The 25,464-nt window shown below is 45.6% G+C and overlaps 1 protein-coding gene across 3 annotated transcripts in view; it reads right to left on the reverse strand.

The window, feature by feature from the left end:
* Positions 1 to 22,136, reverse strand: part of LOC138580127 (putative DBH-like monooxygenase protein 2) — a 548,912-nt gene extending 526,776 nt beyond the window's left edge. Inside the window, exons 1-2 of one of the 3 annotated variants that reach the window (XM_069650422.1) lie at positions 21,757 to 22,113; positions 10,193 to 10,339 (exon numbers count right to left, since the gene is read on the reverse strand). In XM_069650422.1, the coding sequence (XP_069506523.1) occupies positions 10,193 to 10,339; positions 21,757 to 22,026 (417 nt within the window). In that variant the 5' untranslated portion in view covers positions 22,027 to 22,113. Of the gene's footprint in view, positions 1 to 10,192; positions 10,340 to 21,756 lie in introns of all 3 variants that reach the window. The other 2 variants (XM_069650425.1, XM_069650423.1) reach the window with 2 other exon arrangements.
* Between the last annotated feature and the right edge of the window lie 3,328 nt (positions 22,137 to 25,464).

The raw sequence follows: 25,464 nt of genomic DNA on the forward strand, positions 1-25,464 counted from the left end.
TTCCTTGCCCCAGTTCCTTGTAGCCCCTTTTCTTGCCCCTTCTGATGCTGAAGTCTGGTTTAGCCACTTTTGTTACCCTCTAGCCCCTATAGCCCCTTTTGTTGCCCCAACACCTTAAGCCCCTTTTGCTGTCCCTGTAATGTTTAGCTACTTTTCTAACCCCTTCAGCCCCTGTTGTTGCCTCAAACCCCTGTAAACCATGTGCTTGCCCCATGCCTTTCACCCATTGAATTTTTTTTGCACAGCCATTCCCCTGGCTCGGACTGTAGTTGGCTGTAAGAGCCAGGTCGGACGCCCTGGCTCGGCACATCCCATGAATTCCCTGACTCTACCAGGTCTAGAAAAATGATTTGTGATCACTGCACCTTTCTTTAGTCACAAATAAAAAATGTCATTCGCTGCCTAGATTTTAACAGTCCAAATGTTGCTAGGGCCTATTAACTCAGGGGGTGGCATGTAACCACCTGGCCTGCCACTGGACTCTTTATTGCTTAAATAAAACCCTATGTTAGCAGACATTGCATGCTTACAGCTTTCACCAGCTATGGAGGGCATACACCAGGTGTAAGCATGTTTCCTATTAACTCAGTACCACCAACGTTTAGCAAAGATGAAACTCATAAGGAGGGTATTGAGCAGTAGATATAGGAGCTAGAAGATATTCTGTTACAGGAATAGTGGCATTGAAATATAATCACATGCTCGTGAGTCATACGAATCATACAACATGGTCTGTGGCACCAGCGACTGCCACGAGTGTTTGGATCTGAATGAAAGGCGGAGCAGTTTGTGGAGTGCTAGTCTCACGAAAGCGGCTCCGGGAGTACTCTTGCGAGACTTCATGAAGCAACGAGCAGTGGGTGAGAAAGCAGAGAGAGAGAAAGAGAGAGAGAGAGAGAGAGAGAGAGAGAGAGAGAGAGACAGAGACAGAGAGGGAGACAGAGGGAGGGGGGAGCTCACAGAGAGGTGAAAAGTCACATGTGTGGCGCTTGCCCTGCTCAAGACTGATATGAACTGGCTGAGCCCCAAGCTGCCTTTAGAGAGTTTATCGTACAAAGCAGTGAAGATAACTTCCTTGCCTTGTGTATAGGTTATTTGGTATTAAAAGCTTCATACTACACTCTCATTGCCAGGTCGCAACACAGTTGTTCAGTACACATCCAAGCTGAACTTAATATATGACCCCTGTGTTGACCAGGAACCATACATACATAATGGCTCCTGCAGAGAGGGAATTATAACATTGGATCTCTTTCATCCTTTGCCCTGACCATCACTGCCCTGCTTTCTTGTTCCTTGCTCTCATCACCAACTTGCTTTGCCCTTTAATGTTGTGTGTATGCTCGACTGCGATGTGAGAACTAATTGGATTGTCTCCCCACTAAGCGACAGGCAGCCGTGGCAATGTCCTCTCTTGTTGAGAAGCCCACGTCCTACACTAACAGCCACCCTCATGTAAAAGTAACTCAAAGATTAAAAACAGGATGTATATGAGTCATTGCTGATAAAATAATAGTGTTCACCTTGTGGTCCGGGCCCCACTTGACAATTTCTTGAGTCCTACCTCTTGTGCCTTTGTGGTGCGCTCCTGACCTGCATCTAGCTTGCCCTTCTTTAGGGGATTGGAAGAAGGACTGGGTAGCACCAAACATTTAGACTTGATCTTCTTCCATGAAAGTACATCTCCCATAGGTCTCTGCCATGATGCACCAAGCTTGCACCAGCCAATCAAAGCAGCCAGGGTCCAGGAGGCAGAAACTTGGAGTACTCCTTCCCTCAAAGTATGCTTCATCAGGGGAAAGGGGAGAGGGTAATGTCTGTCAGAGCGTCGCTGAGGCTGAGAAAAGCCAAGACCATCCTGTTGGTGCTCATAGGGCTTTACACAATATCGTTCACTTTCATTTAGGCATGAGGTAATGCTAGCCCTGAGACAAACTCTAGGAAATCCCAATCTAAATGCACTACCATGTGTATCGGCACTGGCAATCAGGTTTTAAGGTATCCTATCAAACTATTTTAAGAATGGCTTCTTCTTGAACGGCTGCTCTGAGGTACACAAGGGGACTTATTACGGGTCTGGCGGTAACTCTGCTGGTGCTACCGGCGGGTTGCCGCCGGACCTGTAATAATTTACTGGCACCTGACTTCCCGGTGCCACCGGGCTATTACAAGTCCAGTGGCGGGGAAGTCAGGCACCGGTACATTTGTTAATCCCAATTCCCACTCTATAGGAGTGGGGACACAGGAGCACCAGCATGGTTAGCAATGGTGCCAGTGCTCCCGTGACAAGTCTGCGTACCGTGGCCACGGCGCCGGCAGGGTCAGACCTGTTGGACACAGCAGCTCTGGCAGGCAGACTTGTAGTTTGCCGGTCCAGAAACAAGGGTGCCGGTGAGCCTATTGGCACCCTTGTTTCCGGACCAGAAACCTTGTATTGAGGCCCATTGCCTCCTAGTACTTGAGATACAACTTGATAAGGACCTAGAGATGGATGTTTGATCACACTCTCCCTGTTATATCAACCCTATTTCCTTCCATCAATGCCATCAACCTAGTGAACTATTGAAGAGGGAGAGAGTGGGCATAATAGCTCAGAAACATTGACCTATCTCCCAATCGACCTGTCTTTTGGGCCTAGATGGTGGGAGTCAATGGCATTTAAAATCCAGTCTTCAAATAACATGATCATGACCTGCATTTTCTGTTTACTCCACGCCCTAACTGACATATTCTCAACACTGCTGGTACAACCAGCCTTCCCTTTACCTCCACCCCAGTCTCCCAAGAATCAGTCTACAACACAATATCCAAACTCAAAGCTTCTAATTGCAAAGGAGATTCAGTCCCAGCACAAATAGTCAAATTCTGCGCCCACCCCCTCACTCCCATCATCACCAATTTTGTGAACTCCTCCTTCAAAGCCAATCTGGTCCCAGCCAGCATCAAAGAAGCATGGGTTACCCCATTATTAAAAAAGCCCACTCTAGACCTGACTGTTCCCACTAATTACCGCCCAATAACAACAGTTCCATTCTTACTTAAAATCATTGACAAAATAGCTTATAACCAAGTCCAATCTCATTTAGAAAACCACCATCTCCTCGGAGCAAGACAGTCCGGATTCAGGCCTAACCATAGTACAGAAAAGCCCTATTGGATCTTAAAATCCAGATGGATACCATTAGAGACTCAGCCAAACTATGTATCCTCCTCTTATTAGACCTCTCTGCATCGTTCGACCTCGTGAGCCATGATAAACTCTGCAACACCCTAGCCAAAAATTTCAACGTTTCCATGGATGCCACCCTGTGGATTAAATCCTTTTTAGCTGACCGTACATCCAGAGTCGCTATAGGCAAGAAAGCTGCTGACCCCATCACCGTCCCTATAGGAGTACCCCAAGGTTCTTGCCTCTCTCCTACACTGTATAATGCATATACGAAACTCCTCTTCTCAGCATTAGACGATATGGGTGTCATCTACACCAATTTTGTGGATAACACCCAGATCCTCATCCCGCTCTCAGGAAACTATACCCAGGACACCCTACTTATCAATAATATCTATGCGATCATCCAAAATTGGATGGCTCTAAATAGCCTCTGTCTAAACGACGAGAAGACCGAGATCCTCATAGTGGGATCACAGTCTAAAATAAGTGCCCTCCACGCTGATTACACTTCTATTAACATCGATGGTACCATGATACCTGCCTTGAAACAAGTAAAAATATTAGGAGTTTACTTGGATGCTAATCTAACAATGAATAAACACATTAGCAGCCTCTCATCAACCACCTCCTACACAGCAAAACTAATTGCCTTAAGAAGACAATTTCTCACCCCTGCCAACTGCGTCACCCTGGTCAGAGCTCTTATAGTGTCACGACTTGACTACTGTAATGTATTACTACTGGGCACTTCCAAAACGAATCTAAAAAAACTACAACTCATACAAAATAAAGCCCTGAGAGCAGCTCTCGGCATAAGGAAATCCGACCACATTTCTAAGATTAGAAGAGAGCATCACTGGCCACCAATTGCAGAGAGAATCATCTTCAAAACACTGTGCATTACCTACAAATGCCAACAGGGCTCAGGTCCCATATACCTTAACAAAGTTATGCACAAAAAAACTGTCTTAAGAACACTCAGATCACACAACCAGCAACTACTGGAAATACCTCGCTTCAAGAACACCAAAGCAGGCGGCAGTAGCTTCAAACACTTAGCCCCCAAACACTGGAACTCCCTTCCCAATAACATTAAAGAAGTGAGTTCCCTTGCTGTCTTCAAAAAATCACACAAAACATGGCTTTTCAATTAACATGAGGTCCAACAACCCTGGGCAACTGTAAATATAACTGCAACCCTCTCTCTTGCATAATCTTGTAAACTATGCGTTTTGTGTTCTCCATTGTATAAGAAAGAATGTCTAGAATGTATTCAGCTTTAACTCAATGTTTAACTATGTGCTTATTATGTATGCAAATGTGAATCATTATCTATGCAATGTCGCCATGATACCCGAGGGTCTGGGTGTGTAATAAATGTAATAAATAAATAAAATAAATAAAAAAATAAAGCAATTTATTCTGCATAAAATTCTAGTCTGGCATCTTTCATATACTAGCAATCAGATTTTACTTTGGGTGACAACATACACCTCAACACAAAAACCCACTCAATTACAAGAGTTTCATCTTAACGTCAATATCAGGGAGCCGCAAATAAGCATGTTCTCTCTCTTGATGTCTGTATTGTGCGGGAGATGGAAGTTAGCTCATTTCTCTCTTACGCCCCACCTGCTCGGATGATTGTATTTTAGCCTTAGAAATTAGGATCCCACTGTTAGGCAGAATTGCATGCAGTACCCTCTTGCACCACCACATACAATTAGGACTACAGGTGCAAGCAAAACCAACCTTTGGTATAAGTCTGTACTACACAGTTTTGTGGTAGCAAGAGTGAGCAGCCAGTCTTATCGCAAGAAGGAATGTAAGCAGTACAAGGATGTTACAGAGGTCTTACAATCACAGTGGTTCAAGTAGACACTTACACTCAAGGTTTCTTTGTAAAAACACTTATTAATTTATTACACAATCATTTAGAAAACATTCACTAGAAGGAGGCAACTTAATATTATACACAAATACACGTCTGTACCAAACCAATACGTTTCTGAGTAAATTAGGCTCCCCTGAAATAGGAGCAAAATGGTCAGTTACTTTGAATGGAAGTAAAAAGGCAAAAGTTAACAGAATAGATCATAAATACTTTCTTAGGCAGTGCAAATGGTTTCAGTTCACTAGAGGACCCAATTCAGTTCATAGGCCTAGGCCAAAGTCAATGGGCTAGTGTCTTGGATAGCAAAGAGCAGTTCGTGTCGTAAACGGTAAAGTCTTTGCCAAATTTCTCAGAAGTAGCTTGTAAAAAAAGAATCATATGTTGGGTCACAAGCTGATTAGGCCTGCAAGTTGTGAAAGTTTCATGAACTTTCACCGCAAGAGTTAAGTCCTCTCAATCGAGTTGGCACAGTATCTTAACATGAAGAAAAGGATGCAGCTGAAGATGTTGGCTCCTGGCAGTTCTCGCTGTTCCTGAGCCTCAGTCGTGGGGACAAGAGGGAGGACATTGGGGGACTCCTGCACTGCACAGGGAAGGGGTCAAACATGCTGGCAAAATGGAAAATCTTCGGTTCGAGTAGCTGTCGTCAAGCACACAAGCTAGTGTCCTTCCCCCTGGTTAATCCTAACCAGCTCTGAGAATGGTATCTAGGTGGCTTACGAGTTGATTGGTCCCACCAACTCAAAGGAAGAATTCTCTGTCGAAAGGAGCTTTGGCGATTCGGACCTGCAGCAGGGCTTCACCGGGCAAACCAACGGTCCAGGAGTTGCAGCAGCCATCCTCTTCCAGCTCGTCTTCGGTTCTTTTGTTCCAGTGGTCGACGCTGCTTTCCAGTCCAAGAGTCTCACCTTTTAAACAGTTTTCTCCCATTCATTCCAGCCTAGCTGCCACTCCTGCAGCAGGGTGGCTGTCCTTGCCGGACACTCAGCCAGCCAATCACACCAGAGTGCATTTGGGTCTCCTAGGAGACTAAGCACAGGGAGTTTCGGGCACTTCCCTCACATCCTGTCCACCCCAGACACTCAGGTGTCAGAGAAGGGCTTCAGCACTGAAGCCCGCCAAAGGGCATCGAACAAAGGGACCAAACCTGATTTGGCGTGCAGAGTTAAACACAAGAAGGACTTTTCCAAAAAGAAATGGTGAAAAAAGAAAACCGGGACCTGTTTAAACAAAGGGGCTTAAGGCGCCATCTTGAAAAACATGGCTGCCGCGATTTTTAGCTACCGGTGTTCGCAGTCGGGAAAAATCATGGTAGTTCGTTGTAAAACCACTGCCACCAGCCATTTGGATAGGAAAGGGCAGCATTTGACTGCTACATGAGTTTCTAGACACAGGGGATACTAGGTATCCCCTCTGGCACTCTATAGGAAGATAGAGTGTACTGGGTCTAGGAATTTAAAAAGACTAGTAAAGTCAATCCCTGTGTTACTGCACTGAGGGTGCTGTGTGACACATAAAAAAAGATGATGCCTATGGCGTTATCTTAAAACTCCATAACCAAAAGAAATAAACACAGAAAACAAACAGAATTAAAAGTACAGAGTCCCAAAGTTCAGCAAAAGAGCTGGGGCTCTCTAAGGTAGGGAGGAATTAGCACATTTTAAGAATTCTCCCAAACACCCACCATGTAAGTCTAACAATTCCTCAAGCACTCACAGCTTTGGTTTGAAATAAAATTTGGTCAAGGAAGCCCCTGCTCCTCTTCGAGCTCCCCTGCATAATGGTTCTAACAAAAAAAAGTATAACCTGCCACCACAGCATTATATGGCATAAGGATTATTAAGACGTATATAGATCCAAGGACAAGGTTAGTTTGATTCCCTTTGATAACCCATAGACGACTCCTCCACCTACAGTAAAGAGCATGTTAACAGAGTCAGAGAATTCCCTCCAACCCTGCAGCACTAGCTAAATCCAACGTGCTCCTTGAGTTACGGAATATAAACCTTACATAGTCTCCACCAAATTCTCCAACATAATGGCCTCCCTCTATGCAACTGAAACACAGGAAAAGGTATAAGTAATCCTCTTGTCATTCACAAGACTGGGGTGAATGTCTACATTTGGCGTATTCCTTGTCTCTGTTGAAGAGGATGAGTTATTGATGTCAAGGTAGGCGCCCGGTCTGTGCTGCGTACCTCTATCCTGTGGCCTTAAACGTCTTGATGTCTCTGGTTTGGCCGTGTTGTCCATTTGAAAGGCCGTGTGTTGCTGAGGGCTGAGCAAGAGGGTCCCCAAGAAGTGGGAACTGAGGACAACCCCCCGCACCACAGAGTCACTTCCTCTGATTAGCGTGATGCAGGGATAGTGTGTAGAACTGTCGGAGAAGGCTGTTGGAACGGGCAAACGATGTTCCTGGGAATAAAGAGGCAAGAGGAGGAACCAAGGTAGAACAGGCTGAGAGGAGGAAGCTACGCGGAAAGCCAGAGCATGCTTACTAGGGAGAAGCATCAGGAAGAAAGGTGGTTACAGACTAGCAAGAAGAACAGGGAAGCCAAGGTCTGGTAAAAACAGGAGGAAGGTAGAAAAAGGAGGCAGTCAATTGGGTAGACCAGGTACACACTAAGGAAGCAATAAGAGGCACCCATTAAGAAGCAGCAAGGCTTTTATAAAGAAAAATTGCATGCTGCACCGAGAATTCCAGAGGATGCACCTCCACAGCAACGGAAGATGCCCGGCACACTGAGGCTGTGTATGTGGCAGTAGTGAGTCATCCGTCAGGCTGTGGGTGAAGGCTCCAGCTTGAATACAGGAGGCAGGTATGGCACAGACAACAGATGAGTCAGCGAGTGGTGCGCTGTGCGCATGGCAATTGGTTTGCACCATTAAACCCACCAATTATTCCTCTGACCTTATTCCATCTTAGATTATCAGGTCATTCCCAGACCTATTGCTTGGGGAGATATGCAGTCTCATTAACGCCTTGAAACAACCTCTCTCAACAACCCGACATCGGACCTCCTTGACACTCTGAATTATAGGCCCATTACCCTCCTTCCCCAAATCTCCAAAACTCAGTTTATGACACCTATCCCAATATTCTTCATACAAGTGAGTCTGGCTTTAGGCTGAGACTGCGGGATGAATCAACCGTAATGACCATATGGGATGCTGCCCTTCAGGCGGAGGTTGTAGCCAGGTGCACCCTACTCTGCCTCCTACACCTCCCGGCTGCATTGTATTCATCGATCTCAACCACAATCACCAGGTCTTGGTGGGCACAGTGGGTGCTTGCCTGCCCACACATGCCTCCAGTGGTAATTTATTTTAAGCAAGAAATATCTCAGCAGAGGGTTATTGGTGCTTACCTTTCAATGTCGCTGTCCATCTGCTGTGGAGTGCCACAGAGGTCACCCATCTTCCCCCTCTCATTCAATCTATATATGATACCCCTATTTGACATTTTCCATAAGTGTAATGTAAAGCTCTGGGTTCCCAATGATGACTCTGACATCTCTTGATGTTCCAGTTGTTCCTTTAATGAAGTTCTAGCACATCTTTATGGTTTATCATGTCAAGTTCATCTGAGCTCCAGGCAAACATGCATCGGCATCCTCTCAGGTAGGCTACATACCTCCAATTGACTCACACAGAAGTCTCAGCCATTCATCAACATTCTCACCCATAGCATTCAATGTCACTCAGTCAACATTCCATTCATAATACACAGATAACATGGAAACCAAATCACTGCATGCAACATTAATTATTATTTCTGCACTGAGATACTTTGTTACACATTATTCTCACAAACAGATCAGGCTCTGTACAGTTTACAGAACGCTTATAGACAAATGTCCGTGATTTCACCAAATTTACTTCACCTAAAGGTGAAATCTTTGATTTATTTTTTCTTAACATGTTTTTTATTATGCCGACGGAGACCCCTTCCCCCTACCCACTTCCCCTTAACTTATCCTATCCCCTTATCCCACCCCATCTATGTTTTAAAAATGTACCCACTCACCCAACCAAATTCAACGAAAATAAATTTGAAGATGTCACATTATGTGAAATGGCATTCGGTAAAATGTAGGAATCCTCTTATTATAGGCAGCTTATTGAAAGCTTTGCAAGGAGAAACACTTTTGGGACTATGAGGTAACCTGTTTTCTTGGGCAATTACCCCATGTCTCAGAGGCAAACTTTGTGATGATGACCTTTGTTGCATCCACTAAATGAAGGTACAGAAGTCACATCCAACACAAAGGGCCTCATTACAACCCTGGCGTTAAGGGGTTAACGGCGCCGTAAAAGGCTGCAGCGCCGTTAAAACCTTAACGCCAGATTCACACTTTAACGCCTGCTTTTTGCAGGCGTTAAAGTCCAACCCGCTAAGGGACCTTGGTGCTAATTACGGCATCGTAATTTACAGTGCCGTAATTAGCGCCTTCCCCATTCCAATTGAGCCCTATGGCCAAGAATTGGGAATGGGGAAGGGACCATGGTGAATGGGGATTTACCGCCCCGCCAACCTTGGAATGGGGCGGTAAATCCGCCATCCACCATGGCGGAATCCGGCATGGACCATGATGCTAATAGCACCATGGTCCAACGCCAGGGTTGTAATGAGGCCCAAAGATATCCATCACAATACACTGGCCCTCATTACAACCTTGGCGGAGGACCATGGTGCGATTAGCACCATGGTCCATGCCGCTAAGGTTGCAATTCCGCCATGGTGGATGGCGGAATTACCGCCCCATTCCAAGGTGAGTGGGGCGGTAATTCCCCATTCACCAATGGCCCCTTCCCCATTCCCATTTTTGCCCCATAGGGAACCTTGTAATCAGGCGTTAAGGGTCGGCGCCGTTTACGGCGCCGTAAACCCCTTAACGCCTGAATCGGAATGAGGCCCACTATCTTCAAAAGACAAATGGCAAGGATGCTGCTCTCTCATGACAAGACAAATATCAAAATCCTCTGCTGTAGACAGAAACATGGATCAGTTTATTCAAACCACTTGGGGCTAATCATGTAATTGACCATTCGGTGTATCCCAATCACGTTGCACATCTCGATGACCCGTGCTCCCCACAGGTGCTCGCCACATTCTCACTACTTACTGTGATAGGCACATCGTTTGGATCACACGGTTTGAACTTGCGGCTGAACCTCAGGGTCGTGAACGTTCCATTTTCAGATGAGGACAGGAGCACATAGTTCTGTATGGAATCGCGAACTGGCATCACTTCTCCAACTCCGTGATAGTCCTAAACGAAGCAAAATGTGGATATTCAGTCATTGCATGGAGAGGTTCCATTTCTGGTAATGGGTGCTGACCAGAACGCTAATTACAGAGAAAGAGAAACAATTACCACTTCTGTTTTATTTATTTTTGTAAATGCATCACCCTGACAGTTTCCACAATTATGTGACATACAAATGAATGATGGCCAAACATAGAAGAGTTCTTCATGTACTCCAGGACTGAACAAATGAAGTTGGAAAAGGGAAATATTCATCACCAGGCTACAATAACTTTACAAGCATCCTAAATCATCCATGGACATCTATATGGAGTGGGGCAACCAACATTAGTTTTTTAAACAAAGTGTCAATAAATTCTTGCATTTCATGAACATGTTATGTTTAATCCGAAGACGATACTCTTTCCAGGTAGCAATTTTGATGCATAGTGGGCGGAACGATGACCTCATCTGATGGCAACCATCCTGTCTAGCTCGCTATTAGACAATCCCCATCAGGAAATTATGTTAATGGTACTTGTCATCGACTTATGTCATATTGACCACGGCAAGCAATGCATGCTCAGCAGCACTAAAAGACCCTTTGTCTTGGGTAGCAGCCTGAACCGCGTCTGGGAAGTAGCACCGCCTGTGCAGAAGATTTTGTCCGAGCGCATTCTTACGTATGATGACGTGCTGTGCTTGCCCTTTTGTACGTTAGGTTCGTCTTCATAGCCACAGCTTTTGCACTGAAGCTTAGGGGTTTGAGCGCTACGCTCAGAAAAGAGAGCAGCCTGAGAGGGCGAGCTCAAATGATCTCACTTTTATTTTATTCCCAGGAACCTAAAATGGCCTACAATTATTTTATTTTGATTAACAGGTGTGGGTTCAAACAAAATAAACGCTATTAATTAACTGTAATATGTTTCATGTATTTCTTGGAGCAATGACACTCATGCCTTGGCAGCCGAGGGAATCTGTCTGTGGGCATCAGTTTGTTTATCTCCAGGGACATTGCATTTTAGCTTCACTTGATGACCAATGCCGTTCTTCCCTCTCTACAAACTATGTTACACATTTAATTACTACAATAATTACAACTAGGTTTTGCATTTCTTTAATTTTATTTATATAGGACTGCACGCTCAATAATGCATTTGGAAGCCATTCTTTTTTTCCTTAAAGCCATTTGCCTCATGGTGTGGTTGCCGGGTCGATCTGAGGGAATCACAGTCTGAGAGTGACATACAATAGTGACTTTCCCTGTGATACGTGCAACGCATGGTGAGCTAAATCTTCCTATGGCAGAGGTCCAAGGTGTGTTCTTTGGTGGGGGGGGGGGGGGCACCAAAGGGGAGAGGGGTCGGGTGAGAGTTTTGCAAGTTCCAAGAGATTTTAAAGGATCAACCTTCCCGATAGGTGGCGCTTCAGGCAAGACAGAAATGCAAAACGTAGGGTCCTCGAGGGTGAGGAGGAGAGAGGAGTAGTCACCAGTGTCAAAAGAACAAAAAAGTCACAAAATGATGATGAGAAGGGACTTTGGAGTGATGAGCACTAGAGCGAACGTTGGAGGCATGAATGAATGCAGACTCAGTGGAGTGTTTACTAGGGAAGCCAGAGTGAAGTGGATGTCCAAGGCCATGATCCTCAAGGTATTCCGTCATCCAGTGAAAGACCACCCACTCAATGACTTCTGAATAATGGAGTGAAGGAGAGAAACTGGGTGATCGTTTGCTGGGACGTTTGGGTCAGCAGAGAGCTTCTTCAATAGGGGTAAGAGAGTTGCAGATCACAAGCAGGCAGGGAAGGGTCCAGTGGAGAGAGTGAGAGATGTTAAAGAGCTCAGTGAGATAAGGACCCATGTTGGAGACTAAGGGCCTCATCACGAGTTTGGCGGTAGCCTTTAAATCCGGCGGTAGTGCTGTTACCACCGGATTTAAGGGTCCGCCAAATCACAGCTTCGGCTGATTTCCCCCCAGCTCTGAGCTAGGGGGAAATCTGACAAGATTTTGCTGATTTTCGGTTCATTTACCGCCGGCGGGAAATCCTCCGGCGGTAAAAGCGTGAAATTTCCCCATTGAGCCCAATGGGGAATGGGGCATTCACGAATGGGCTCAATGGGCAATGGGGATTTCCTGTTCCGCAAAAACCGTGATCCGGCTTTAATACCGGCAATGGGTTTGGCGGGAGGGGTAATAACGCCTGCGCTATTAGCGCCGGCGTTACCGCCCAAATCGTGATGAGGCCCTAAGTCTTTAATCATTTGGGGAGCAAAAGTGTGAAAGAGCACAAGATGGGTTGGCATTGCTATTTTATTAGGACAGGTGGGGTGAAGTAGTCGAAAGTAGAAGCGGTAGGGGGAGAGGTGGTAGACATTGTTATTGAGAATTCTCCAGAATGGCTAATTTCCCCTAGCTACTGAGTCCCTCAGAAGCTTTGCTTGATTTCTAGAATTTATTTTTTTCACCTGGTAAGAGTGTGAGCCTTTTATTCCCACTCTTACATGTCTTTTGCTGTGTGTGTTTTACATTTTTATGTGTTCTTGGACTGTGGAGCTTCACCTACTCCATAGGCATCATCTTTTTTCTGTGTGTTACACAGCACCTTCAGTGCAGGGACACAGGGTTGTCTTGTTTAGACTTCCCAACTCCGACTCCATTTTCTGGGACTGACTACTGTCTCCCAGAAACATGTATATTTGCCATTGACTTTATTAGTCTTTTTGAACTCACAGACCCAGTACAAACTATCTTACCTAGAGTTCTGGAAAGGGTTAATTATTATCCCTTTTTGGCTGTTTCTCATGGAACATTGTTTCGTTCCCTTTTCATTAAGATTTGGCTGGTGGCAGTGGTAACTACCCTATTTTCCTACTGCGGTTATCTTAAATAACCCTCATAGTGTTTTAGATTATCTTAGTAGCCTCGAACTTAAACCGCTGGTCCATATAGATTTGTATACGGTTCCGGCTCGGTTTATTCACCATTTATTTTTGTAAAAGTCTTTCTTGTGTTTTTCTCTGTGTGCCAAACCAGGTTTTATTCCTTCGTTCGCCGTCCTTTGGCGGGCTTTTGCACAGAAGCCCACCTTAGGCGCCTGAATGTCTGAGGGGGACAGGATGTGAGGGAGGGATTTGAGACTCCCTGCACAGGGTCTCCTTGGAGACCCATGTCGCACTCTATCATGATTGGGGGAAGTGACTGTCCCGGCGGGACATCCACCCTGCTGTGTGATTGACAGCCAGGCTGTGTGAATGGGGAAAGACTGTATAAAAAGCAGGTCTCTTGGGATTGGAAGTCAGAGTTGCCACTGGAACGAGAGAGCCGAAGAGAAGCTGGAAGAAGAGGACCCTTACCACGACTGAAACGCCCGGTGAAGCCCTGATGCAGGTCCGAATCTCCACACTTTGTCGACAGGGAAGATCTGCAAGGAATCTTCTCCCCTTGAGCTGGTGGGAACAACCAGTTTGCCAAACTGCAAGCCAGGTCTCCCTCCTCTGGTCGAATTTGCTGTACAGAGCTACAGTGAGCCGGATAGCCAGATGGGACGGACCCGGCTTGGGTTTTAAAGAGCGCACCTTTTATTCGTCGCTTTGCTCCGCTGCTAGTTTCTTCCCTGAGCAGTGCAGGACCCTCCAGTCTTCCTCCGTCTTGTCAGTCCGACAGTTGCTTCAAGAACCGTGAGCCTGCAGGATCTGCTATGAAACGCCTGCCTCAGGAACAGCATTCTTCTGCTTTTAAGGAACTGTGTTAACCCAGTTGTTCGTTTCGTACAGCCGTGGTGAAAGTGTGTGAAACCTTTTGCCAAACCGAGGGCTTGTCCTTCTTCATTATTTAAAGTAACTTTTTTGCCCAACCAACTTCCTTCTGAACTCTTTGCAAAGACTTAACCGCAAACTACTCTGAACTGTGTGATCCTCTGCAAAGACTTTGGTCCATTGACTTTGGGCCAGGCCGCTTGAATTTGATTCCCTCACTGTAGATCCTTTTTCTAGATTGCCCTGCTTACTTAACTTGTTGGCGCTGCTAAATTTTTGTCTAACTTTGTCTTTCCCTCCCTTTTATATTGCTGGAGTGCCATTTTGCTCACACTTCATTTTGAGCCTAACTTGTCCAGAATCTGTTGGGTGCAGTGTAGTGTATTAGAATCGTGATTTTTCAACTGCTTGATAATAGTGAAATGTTTAATAACTGATGTGTAAATAAATGTATATTCTTTTACTCAAAAACCTTGAGTCAGTGTTTGTTTGAATCATAGTAACTGCTGTCCTTTGTGTATCTCGTGGTACTGCTCACTTTACTCTTGAGATAAATCTGGCTGCTCTGCCATTGCTATCACTTTACTATGTAGTACAGGCTTGTACCAAAGGTGAGTTTGTACTGTCACTTGTAGTCTTCATTGTGTGTAGTGTTCGCAAAGGGTACTGAATATAATTCTGCCTAACAGACATAAGGAGGGTTGGGGAGGGAGCGAGAGGACGGTTGTTAGAGAGTCACCAATGTTAAAGATTTTAGAGGAAATGTAGTGAGCAAAGTCGTTAGCAGGAAGGGAGGAGGCTGTGGATATTGGCTTAGGAGGTGTGAGCAAAGTATAGATGGAATTTTGTGGGGTGCTTGCAAAGGGAGGCCATTAAGTTTGTAAAGTTGGAGGATTTAGCATAGTCCAGTGCAGAGGTTAGGGCAGCAAGGGAATTTTGTTTAGGCTAGGAGTAGGGTAGGTGTCCTTAATTTGCTCCAGCATCGTAGGTCAGAGTGCACATTTTTCTGGAGGGTCTAAATTTCAGAGGTGATTCAAGGCTGAAGACAGGGACAGTAAAATGTGAATCTGTGAGCAGAAATTGAATCATAAGTGCATAGTGAAAGTCAGAGAAAGCACAGTCAACGGATGAGGCGTGAATAGGGGAAGAGACAAGAGAGAGGTCCTCACATCATCAAAGTAAGGGGCAAGAGAGTCCTGCCTGAATCTCTTCTTAGTCATTGAAGAGGGTAGATGAGGAGTAGAAGGTGGAGGGATTGTAATGATAAATTGAACAATGGACTGATCAGAAGGAGAGGGGTCATAGTAGAGGGCAAAAGAGGAGAATGAATTAGAGCAAAAGACACATTCAAGAGAGTTTCCAGCAGGGTGGGTAGGCTGTTCATAGTGGGACTAAAGGGAGTGGTCAGATAGGAAGGAGTTGAAGTTCAAGGCAGGTGGCTGCAGAGGGTTTGGGGACTTTAAAGTCCCCCAGCAGGACAATCTGGATGTAATTTGGAACTGACTCAAGCAGAAGGGTCAGATCAGGGATGAAGGATTTGAGCGGACAAGTGGGTCGATAGAGAGCCAGACCAGTGAGAGGCATAGGACAGAGGAGTTCAATAGTGGCATATTCAATAAGAAGAGTTGATATCAGATGGGGTAGAGGGGCAGTTTTGAGGGCCTTATTGATAAGGAACCCTACACTGCCGTCCTTCCCAACAGGTCGGGAGAGTGGTAGATGGTGGCAGAGTCTCTGTGAAGAGCAGTTAGTGTATCCGAGTCACGAGGGGAGATCCAGGTTTCTTTAATAGCATGAAGTGATTGTTGACGGTGATAAGAGTCAAATTGATCAGTGATTGAGGAAGACTTGTTGCAGAGGGATTGTGCATTTGGAGGCCAAGTGAAAGAGTAATACGTGGTGGGGGAGAGGAGCAGGTGTTGTGCGGTAGCCGAGGGGGGTATATGTGGTTGGAGATCTTGGAAGCATCTAATTTGAGGTGTGTGGGTACAGGGGGAAGGAGGAAGATGGGGTGGCCAGTGAGGGATGCTGAGGTTAAACCAAGTTGAGCCTAAAGGCTAAGAGGGAAAGGAAGAAGAAGAGTGTGTAAAAGGAGGAATCGAGCGAAGTCAAGAGCATAGGGAAGAAAGAAATTAAAGAATGGGTACAACCCAAAAGAGAGAGAGGGTAGGTAGACAAGCAGAAAGGGAAGGGGTGGATGGTTGACTGAGAAGAAGCGAGTATAAGTTCTGACTAGGGGTAGAACGGGGCTATAGTTAATCAATGGACAGTTAACAGACTAGAACTTCCCTGCCCAAGAAATGGCTAGGCTGGCAGAGAAAAGAATCCAGCAGGAGTTAAAACAAAAGACAGTTGAGAAAAGACAGTTAGAGGAGAGAAAGAAAAATACTTATGTGGGGTTGGGGCGGTTGCTGCCTCAAGCGTTCCTCCAGGGACAAAATCCAGGAAATGGTAGCGGGTGGCATGTGGGGCGCCCCCTCCCGTGACTGAACCAAGCAGCCAAGCTGCTAGTGAAAGGGACAGCTCGGCTGCCCCAGGCCATGACAGCTGTCAGCCCATGCAGGCTCCAGAGCGGATGCTCCCAGAAGTATCCAGAGCCCATGCAGCATACCAGGTGCTGCCTGGGCCAAAGAAGAACAGCCCAGGCTGCGTATGTGGGGTGGCCTAGACTAGGCAGCCCATCCGTGCCCCTGATAGCCGGCCTGAAATAGACCACATGAACGCTTCACTAAGGCTGTTAGTTTCTCATTGATTATATCAGACCTTATGGCAAAGTGATGTTATGTTAAGAAGCCTTTATACTTTGCCAAATCACCAATGTATTGGTCGCAGAAGGCCTAGACTTCTCTGAAGGGTGAGGCATTGTGGACACAGATTATCCAGACCTTAGTCTGAGGAGGAAAAAGGAGCACAGGGAGGATACACGGAAGGTTTAAGAGTAACCCAGGGGGCTCCAATGTAGCCCTTTCTTTAAGTTTGTTCGGTGAAAGGTCGACAAGACCCCACAGAGGTTTGTGAACCCTAATGACAGGCGTTTAAAAAATGCACATACCTCCAACAAGTCAGATTAGATGTTTTGTAACTTCCCAGACCCATTGTCGCAAAAAGAGAACAGACACGCTGAAGAAATTTGCACGAGACTCAACCCATATATCACAAATTCATTTCTGCCTACTTCTAAGGACTTGTGAGAGACATTGCTGGACAGACTTCCAACAAATTTGCAAAGGCACGCTTTCAGGGCTAGATAGTCACTCCTTGCAAAAGTTGAACTCAAATCCCGTACGTACGACAGAAACTTTGTCCATTGAGAATGAATTGGGAAACATACATTGGGGGAGCCCCTCTAGAACTCTGACAAAACCACTCTCAACTGAGCAAAACGATTTGAGTCGGCTTTAAGCCTTTGTGCAGATTCTTTGAATGGTACAAAATTATGAGCCACCTGAGCAGTGCTCTTTTTTTGGGGAGTGCATTTTAACCATAACTGCAGGTGCGCTGTCCGCAATATTTAAGGCAAATGCCTATACCAAGTAAAGTCTATAAACCTTGGAGACGGCAATGTGAGGTTATTATCTACAAGAACTCGGTCTACTTTAAATAGTTCAGAAATCTAAAGACAAGTCCATCACACTACACATCACACCTTAGTTCACACTATAGCAGTACTTCACAAGCCTCACTCTCATTACGGTAATGATGTAACGTTAACTAATGTTTAATGCGCGTTTTAATGAAGTAGAAGTGTAGTGTGAATAGCACAGCCATTGTTTTATTACCAGTAACACATGTAATGAAAACTGTACTATGCTGTGCCACTCTCCTTGCATATTGGAGTGTGTTATTCCCTGGGCTCACAGTTCTCGCACACCACTGCTGTGTTCATTTTGAATTCTCAGTGGTTGTGCTCTTATGGAAGAGTTTTGAATTTGATAAGTGACTTCAGGAGTGGTCGCTTAAAATGCTACACAAATATGTTTGCCTTCATGAACTATTAATGCTTCCTCATTTTCCTGATCCCTTTTGCTTTGTTCAAAGCTCTACAAGCAAACACGCTAGTGCTCTTCCTGTGCACCTGCCACTGAATGCACATAGTGTGTGGGCATGGGATCACAAGTTAGACACAGACACCATAATTCAAGTTTCGACACCCTTAAGTTCTGAATGGGGGTTGGAGACTCCCTCGCTAGCCCTAGCTGTGTAATCGGAGTAGTCTCGAGCATCAAAGTAAAATAAAGAAAAGTCTGCTAGAAGCTGCCTATGCTTGCCCTTACACTTTTACAATAGCTAAGTGTAGGGAAATGTGTCAAACAAAAAGAGTTTATCAAAAGAAAGTCAAAATGGCAATGGCGCGGGACTACAACTCCCAAGTCGAATCACTGGGGTTTTCAAAAGTTCCTTTTGGATGACCAGTTTGCACAGTTCAATGAGTTCACACAAGACTTTCAGACTTCCCTCATCTGATTCAGCTCATTTCAACTTTTCACAGTTCCTTCAGGCTGCCCTTGCCTGCTTCAGGTCAGCTTAACATAGCACAGCTCTGGTTCAACGAGGTTTTGGGGTGAGTCTTTCACTATGGGCCCCTCAGGCTTCCCTCACCCGAGTCTGGACTTCACTTTAGACAGATTTACAACAGTTTCCTCAATAGGTCTATCAGGCTACCCTTACCCGAGTCTGGGCCTCAACTTCTTTCAATTTGTTTCCCAACTGTAGGTTTCCCTTCCCCAACCTTCTTGGTTGTCGTTTCACTTTCACGTCAAAGACTTTTAAAACTGCAGGGATTTACTCGGGCCCATGCATGACCACGTTGACACAATGCATGTTGGTTATCGTAGTTCCTGGTTATCACATTCACTTGTGCCTTCCTAGCACCTTGATTTCGGTAAATGTTCACTTACTTCTTCAACCAGCCTTTTCGGGATCACGGCTTATTCCTTGTCAGTCTCCCTGTCCGACTTGCATTTCAAAACAAGTTTCCCAAAACTATTTTCACCTCCCTTGGGCTGGCAGAGTCTTTTACAGTTCACAGAGACTTTTGATAATGAATCTACCCTATTACACAAGAACACTCTGTTACTTTGTACTTCTGAACAATTGAATCTTTCTCTCCACATGTTTGCCTCCATACGCGTTACCTTGCTCGCAACATTGGTATCACTTGCGTTTTCAAAAACCGAGTTCTCACTTTATTCAAGAACTCGCCAGCTGGGTCTGTATTCAACGCGTCCTTCACTGTTATCACGTCCGAGGTCAGGGTCTCTCCTTTTTACCCCTCAGACCTTCCCAGATACTCCTGCCGCTCTGGGAAACTAGTAACCTTCAGGCACATCAAAGAGAGGATTTCTCCAGCTTCTTGGCTTTCCTCTCGGGACTTCTTGAGCTTCTAGGAGATGCAATTCCCTCGCCTTGCTTTCTCGTGCTTTCACTCGCAGTCTGTCAGCATCTCGGCTTTCCTTTCTCCATAGCCAGGTTTCCGTCCGCCTTTGCTCAGCTTTTCCTTCTCGTGACCGGTCTCGCTCTCTGTATGCTTCTGTGCTCCACTTTTTCTACCTTGTTTGATTGTCAATGTGTTTCAGGTGTGTGTAGCAGTGACTGAATGCCTGACACTGCCTGGCCTCATTAGTGGGACAGATCCATTGCAGATCACTAGCGATAATCTTCCTAGTCTCAGTCCTCCTCTTCCTTGTCTCAGTAGTCGGGTTGAAAAAGAAAGGAGGGGAATCATGGGAGTTGTAGTAGCCCATAAAGGTAGAGTGAATGTGGGGTAAATACCTGTCAGAAAATGGGGGATACCACATCTCACTTTCAGGTGTCTCCTCCCCACTCCAGAGGACCCCCTAACCAGGGGATCCTCCCTCGCCGGGATCCAATAGCGATGGGCCTTACCTGGCCACCTGAATAAGGGATCCCTGGGGGCTGAGTCGTGAAACACCCTCCGGTTTTTCACATTGCAGAGTGCTTCTGAAAGTATCCCATGTGACCAGTGCAAAGATTGAGCATCGTGTACTTTGCAGGTCCAAAGGAATCCTGATTTCACCAACAGGTGGAAAATCACTGTGTGAATGTCAACCAAACGAAGGTTTGAACATGGAAGTGGGAAAAGTGAAAAAAATAAAAATGATTGTGGCTGCAAATTAGCCAGGGTCTCAAATCTGCCCTGCATCAGGTTGGAACAGGGGCGACATGACTGTTAGAAGGAAAGGAGCAGATGAGTTGTTCATTTTCGTGTAAATTGTAATGCCTCACCTGTACTTGCAGGTGTCCGCCTCGTTTGCATTGCCTGTTCATGGGAAATCGTCAAGACCCCCACTGGGCAAATACAAATTGGGTGTTGGTGGAGGTACGATCCCCTCCTTCCCACTCTTATGGATGCTTACGAATTGCACAATCTAAACACAAGGGATCTCATTGTGTAACTCTGCGTAATTCAGCAGTGGGGATCCGTTGCGTGTAGACATACATGTAGTTTGGGACCCTCTGCAGAATATTGGTCATTTGCACAGCGAAGTGCAAAAATGCAGGGAAAAAGGTAGCGTACAAGCTTGTACGCCGTCTCTTGCCATGCACATTTGCCCTCGGCTGTGCAAACTGAGTAAATACTGCCTGCCATGTACACATTGTAGCAGCGTTTACAATGAATCTCTATGGGGTGAGCCTGCTTTTGGCCACAGGGATGCACAGCATTTGCTCTGGCATGAAAATCCATGTTGGCATATTTGTATGGCAGAGCAGCGGAAACGCAAGTTGCCTTCCGCCATTCCTCTGCACCACACACATTATGGAAAATGGGGCATGATGTGAATGGAAGGCGGTTTTGCGCCCATGTACAAAATTAGCCCAATTAGTTTCAAGGTGAACAACTGTAAAGCAACTTCTAGCTGGTGCACAGTTTGTCCGGATAAACTTTGTGCCTGAAAATTAATTTGCAAGTGTACAAAGGCCTTGTGAATATATCTTGCAGTGCGTGAGGCAACTGTGCAGCCTGGGACAGCAGATCTCCGCTCTGGGTGTTTGGAATCAGCAGCAGTGAAGAGGCGCGGAGGCATGAACACTTTAAGACATATTGACCCTAAAGTTCCAACCAGCACTTTACCTCTCCTACAGTGCCTGTTTATTCAAATCCATCAGATCATTCCTGACACCTGCACCATGTGCCTGTTTTATTCCTTTCCTCCTTTATTTCTGACATTGTCTCTTTCCATCTGTCAGTTTCTTCAGCTCCTCATTTCTGACCACTCCCTGCCATGCTCCTCTGTGCCACTCTTTCCATCCCTGCTCAGCTGTCTGTAGCTTTGTCCGTGTTCTCCTAACCCATAGTTAGTGTCAGAAGCATGGTGTTGGGAAACGTAGACCTACATTTCACCGAATACAATTTCACTGAATGAGAAATCTTTGAAATTTTCTTTCTTCGAATTTGGTTGGGTAAGTGGTTACATTTTAAAATATAGATGGGGGTGGGGTAAGGGTATAGGATAAGGTAGGGAGAAGTGGGGAAGGACTGGGGTCTCCCCCCGCATAATAAAACAATTTTCTGAAGCAAAATTAATTCCAAGATTTCACCTTTAGGTGAAGTGGATTCAGTGAAATCACATACATTCGTTGGGAAACCCAAGCAGCTTTACACTCTGGTTTGCTCTCGATTAGCAAGTGGAGTAATTACTTATACAAGAATCCATGCACTTACTGCGAAATATGTGGTTGGGTTCATAGAAGGGTTAATCCCACCAATTACGATGTCTGCTCCGGCCATTCCCCCGCCGGGGCTCAATCCAAACCCCACCCATCCGGTGGTCTTGACTTGAAGTTCAAAGGTGATCTCCTCCAGATTTGTGTTAAAGTCCCATCGCAGAAGCACAGATCCTTTGGTGTCCAGGACCTGGGAGAACCTGAGGTCGGCCAGCTGGGCCACAGCCAGTGGCAGAACGCAGAAAAACAAGAGAATTTGGTGCGTCATTTTTCTTCAATTTTCCCGTCTAAATACACAATAATAATCGCTCAGCACAGTACCCCTGCTCTTGACAGCTACACTATAATGAGAGCTTCCACGTGTGGTGCGGTATTTATGGCCCAGTAGGGAATGCAGTTCTCAGGTCAAACCTTTTGCGTGATCTCAGTGAATAACTTTAAGAGGACGTAAGCAGAGAAAAATATAAGAAACAAACAATGTCCAGGGGACTTACGCTCACTCAAGGCGGCAACATTCCTGAAAGGTTTGTGCTTTCTAGTTGCCTGCAGGTAAGATGACCTTGTCATTCATTACAATGATCCTCTGGATAAACTGGGTAGCCAGCATTCTTTTTGATCTGCTGCACCAGGTGCTTGACTTCTACACAAAGTAAGTTGCAAAGTCTTGGACGCATTATGCCATTGAGAGAAAATGTGAATGTCCAGCTTTGGCAAGCGTCTAACCAGTTCCAGTCCATGCTGTCGAGGGATCATATGGCTAAAGGGATTTGGCCAGGATCAGGGCCAGTCTTACACCAGATTGCACGCCAGGCGGGAAGCATCGTTGGCACACCGCCAACCCCTCAAAAATGACAATAAAAATGGTTGTTTTCACTCTCCATGGAGGTTCAATGACACAGCTCATTTAAGGTGACCTGTCAGAGCGTCATGGAGACTGCAAAGAGGTTGGGTTTGACGTACTGACTCTGCCACTTCTGCTGCTTCTAGCCACCTCATTAATGAACCCTCAACCTTCACCAGCCACGCATGCATGCCTGGCTGCACGCTACCTTTGTCTGAAAGGCGTTTGAAGTGGGTCGTCTCTCGGCTTGGGGAACTCGCCCGCCAGATTTCTGTCATCCATTTGTGCGAGGAGGATAAAAACTGCTATTCAATTTTTGAGTTCTACTTGTGAATCTAAAGGGACGCGCACAAAAGTCACTGCGTATGGCGCACTAGGTCCTTTATGGTGTTGAACAATGTCAGTCCCTCCCTTCAAACAGAATTCCAAAGGTGCCTCTCGCTCCCTAGAATACTAGTTCTTCACAGTATGTACTGTTCCAGATCACCTTCAGTACTATAGAGACTTCAGAGCCTGGCCTATCTGCTATCTCTGATACTGTCCCTCTCTACCGTACCATGTTCATTTCCAACACTAATGCACACACAAAATACATAATTAGTAAGAACAGTGTTTTAGTCCCAGAATCTTATACATAAAAATAAATATTATTGAAGGGTCACCCCTCTCTTTAGCACGCATGCAAGTTTCCCCAGTGCTGGCATATTTGTTATGCATGTAAATCCATATTAAAAAAAAAGAAAAAGCAGTGTTTTACTTTTTCCCAAAAAACGATACCACATCTTGGCTTGTGATACCTTCATTTGCAGTCGACCTTATTGCTGAGTAAGCAGTCTAAAACAAACCAGGAATATTATATTTCTCCTTGCAGTACAATTATCCCCATTCTTCATTCACTAAGCTAATAAGTATCATCTGCACATCACATAATGGCGCTTATTTCAAACATGCAAATACGTCCAGCCCGGTGCGATGTATAGTATTGGGTCACTTCAATCAAGCGAAATGGACTAAATTACAACTCAAATAAAAGCAAAGCTCAGAACTGGGATAGGGTGTCCCAGGTGACATGGAGTCATCGGTCACCTCATCATCTCTTTTAAGTCCAATATACTGAGACATTAAGTAATGTCACTTCTGTGCAAATATGACTGATGTCTATGCTATTGAGACAAGAAGTGCTGCTATTTGGTAGAAATGTCATATTTCCAGGATCATCACAACAGAGTGGTGGGAAACTCTATAGGAGAATGTTTTGAGGGCTGGGCAGTCACATAACGGGGTCTTTTACACCAGCAGACTAGCAGTGTCACATCCATGAATGGTGTAGTAAAAATATCTGAACCAGGTCTGCCTTAAGCCACTCGATTTATAAGCACTATGTATGTCCTTCACTGAAGTCCTATTAAAAACTAGCATTGGCAAAGCCAACAGTTTTGGCTTGTGAATAAGTATTAGGCATTTTCCAGGCACTGCTATTAGATTCCCAGGCACTCGTTCCATTTTGCACCTATTAAAAACACTATGGCAGTTCCTGGCAAGTGCCATTCCCGTGCCTACACAAAAGCCCAAACTGTTGGCAATGCTAGTGCTTGTTTCATAATGATGCCAGGAGCCAGAGTGTCAGCTCCAGCAATGGTGAACAGATGTCTCTCCTAGGGCTTGGGCAGCTGACGTACCTGTGGCAGAAATGAGCCCAGTAACTGTGCCCAGGCTTTCTACCCCCGCAGCACACTTTATGCGACTTGGAAAATATGGCCTCTGCCAGCCCACTCCCATGGCATCTACATCCCTGGAGGTCTACCTCTACCCTGTTAATCCTTTAACAGAGGCCTTCCTGTGAAGGCAGAACCCATTCACGGACAAAACGTCTACACAGGAGTGGAGGAGCAAAAGCAACTGCAAGAGGACATGAAACCGTGAGAGGTTGGGGTGAAGTGCTGCACATCGTGCAGACCGGAGGATGCAGCTCAAAGGCCAATTGGACATGATATTCTGTTTCTGGATAAGTGATTTGCTCTGTGTCCAGATCCTACCATCTATGAGTTAGCCTGCGATGCCATCTAGTGACCCAGTCCTACCTGCCTAACATGCTATGCGACAGACAGACCCGGCACTCACCTTCCTGTCGCACAATAGGGTGTTGTCTCGTAACTGAGGGAACAGGGCTGAGGAAGTGAGAATGCCATCACTTCCCCTGCCCAATTCCCTACACAGTATACCATACTAACTGCTAACAATCTCAAATCTGCATCCAACACCCGAGCCAAATATCCGCCTGCCCATTATATACCCCACCCAGACCAGTACGTGCCAGCGGTTAACACTGCCAGCCAAAACTAACATATTTACTGATTTGAATACTGCAAATCTATATACCACTGATGGAAAAATATATACCACTGATAATATTGAAACCTTAGGGAATATTTCCACTGTGTGACTGCCAACTGTGAAAAACATATAGTGACTGTGGACGTTGCTAATCCTTAAATGTGTATACCTGCTGTGAACACTCACATCTTTGAACAGTGTACATACCCTGCTAAAACTGTTGGCCTAATTAAACAGCACCCTTACTGCCAATTTACCGCATATTGCCTTGCTACCTCTCTACCTCCTGAGCAGTCTAACTATGTAATCGGAAAGTTCCAAATTCAGGTGACATTCATAACCTCTTCACAATGTGTAGGTTCAAACTAGTAGTAACCCCCGTTCTACCAGAAGCACGGCGAACAGCTGGCACTTCACAAGGCGGAATGCAAGACTCCTTCTGTGGAGCCGCATTCCTGCAGCCCTCTCTGCACCAACAGGCTGTCGAGTAAGGATAGGGATGGCCCAGCAGATGGGCCGGTGCAGAGTGTT

Source organism: Ambystoma mexicanum, chromosome 3p, assembly GCF_040938575.1.
Source record: "Ambystoma mexicanum isolate Mex_15411 chromosome 3p, UKY_AmexF1_1, whole genome shotgun sequence".
NCBI lineage: Eukaryota > Metazoa > Chordata > Amphibia > Caudata > Ambystomatidae > Ambystoma > Ambystoma mexicanum.